The sequence below is a fragment of the Trichechus manatus genome, unplaced genomic scaffold (assembly GCF_000243295.1).
Source record: "Trichechus manatus latirostris isolate Lorelei unplaced genomic scaffold, TriManLat1.0 scaffold00025, whole genome shotgun sequence".
Classification (NCBI taxonomy): domain Eukaryota; kingdom Metazoa; phylum Chordata; class Mammalia; order Sirenia; family Trichechidae; genus Trichechus; species Trichechus manatus.
Genome location: NW_004443961.1, coordinates 18,683,003 through 18,684,996, shown reverse-complemented (window position 1 = coordinate 18,684,996; position 1,994 = coordinate 18,683,003). Strand labels below are relative to the sequence as shown.

Genomic DNA, 1,994 nt, shown 5'->3' with positions numbered 1-1,994 from the left:
TAGAATGAGACCCCCTGTTAATACTCTGCTATGGAATCCCACCAATAACAAATGGCTAGTGAGGAAATTGTAGAGTTTGTGGTGTTTTAAGGGACTGATCACATCTGAATCTAGGCAATAGTTTAAAATGAGAAGCTTTTGTACCTTGGATGTTCTCAAGGAAGAAAATCAAGAATTAAAAAAGAAACGTGCTGTATTTCCCTAACCTCTGCACTTTTGCATGTTTTTGTTTTTCTGTGTTTGTTGCATGCCTTTACTCATTAATTATGTCAATAATGGAGATGAAATAATGTATTATACTTGTGGTACAGCTGTTTAGAATGATTCTTTCAGGAATGGTATCTTCTCCAGCACCTTCCCTCAGACAGTACTTGCTGTGCTTAGTTGATTAGTCTTTCCCTTAACTCCTCAAGTGGAATCAGTTGCCTCCTTAATGCTTTAGTTGCAGCTGACTCAGCTGACCTGAGAGTTGTAATGCCATGTTCCAGAATGGCTTCGAAACTGCAATGTTAATTATGATGAATGTTTGAAAGCCAAAGTCAAAGCAGAAGACTCCTGGGCTTGGCTTTCCTTTCCTGCCCATTGTCAAAGCCAATCTGGGCCTAACATTTAATGACAAGGAAATGGCTGTGCCTTCGGAGCAGCTTTTTCTTTAGACCTGTTTTGGGTCTCAGCAGTAGGAGGAATTGTAGTGATGCTTGATGCTTTTGTGTATTTTGTGGGCACTTGGGAGGGGGAGATCCAGGTCAAACGTTTTGTCTATGGTGGTCCAACAGCTTGAGGGTCTCAAATGGAGAACTGGGCAGAAGAATCCATAAAGGTAAGAAAGTACCCTTTGTGCAGACTCTAGGGCATTTGGGTTGGACAGAAAGGAGCAGTCGATACCAGAGTGCAGCATAACGGCACCACGTGTTGCTTCACCAGTGCTTCCGGCCTTTGCCTTGAGTCCCTCTCTGTATCTTCCTCCTCATGCCATTTCCTTCCACTCCTTTCTCCTGCTTCAGGGAGGTTCAGAGAAAAGGCTTCAATTCTCCACAAGATCGCCAAGAAGAAATGCCAGGTGGATGAGAACGAGAGGCAGAACGGGGCTGCCAACCACATGGGTGAGTACAGGGAGACTCTATCTATCCCATGCCTTCCCTGGGGCAGGAGGAGGGGAGCAGAGAGGCAGGACCCAGTGTTGGCACCCCTGACCCGGTAGTCCTGCAGATTTTTCCTGGACATCAGGAAATGAATCCCTCTTCCCCTGGTGGGTGCAGGGCACGATTGGACACAGTGCTGTCACGGTAACTCTGGGAGAACTCCAAGAAGAGTTAAGTGATTCTTTGAGAAACCTGAAATAAAACTGACTGCTAATGAGGCATCTCCATTTAAGAGTAGAAATAATTTTATTTTGGCAATTCTATATAAAGAGGTCCTTGGGCGGTGCAAATGGTTAAAGTGCTTGGCTGCTAACAAAAATGTTGAAGGTTCAAGTCCACCCAGAGCCATCTCAGGGAAAAAGGTCTGGCCATCTACTTCTAAAAAATCAGCCATTGGAAACTCTGTGGAATACCGTTCTACTCTGACACACGTGGGGTTGCCATGAGTCAGAATCGACTTGACGGCACCCAACAACAACAACCAGAGTTTATACGTATGACATTGCCTACAGCACGACCACTAAATTACTGGCAACTCCCTGAGTCACTACTGAACTGAGTGACAGAGTCCCTGTGAGATGACACTGCCTCTTTCCTAAGTATCAGCCCAGGTCTCTTTTGGTGGCTTTTTCTAAGCCTCTGGTACGACCAGATCATGACATTCCGGCATCTTATTTTAACTTGGAACACGATGTTCCTCCTCTCCTGTCTGTAACTATAACATAGCTCTCTAATTCCAAATGCAAACTAAATTTAACCTAATCTGAATCTATGCTGTAAACGATGCGATTGCCCAAGAAACTAAAATTAACTGCAGATAAAAATTCAACAGTGCTGTACTCAAAATACATG

At 44.3% G+C, this 1,994-nt stretch overlaps 1 protein-coding gene across 1 annotated transcript in view; it reads left to right on the top strand.

Annotated features, from left to right (window-relative positions):
- SLC24A2 (solute carrier family 24 member 2) overlaps window positions 1–1,994 on the top strand; it is a 321,337-nt gene that overhangs the window by 283,422 nt on the left and 35,921 nt on the right. The window contains exon 8 of the mRNA XM_004373517.2: window positions 1,005–1,103. Coding sequence (XP_004373574.1) covers window positions 1,005–1,103 — 99 coding nt within the window. The remainder of the gene's footprint in view (window positions 1–1,004; window positions 1,104–1,994) is intronic.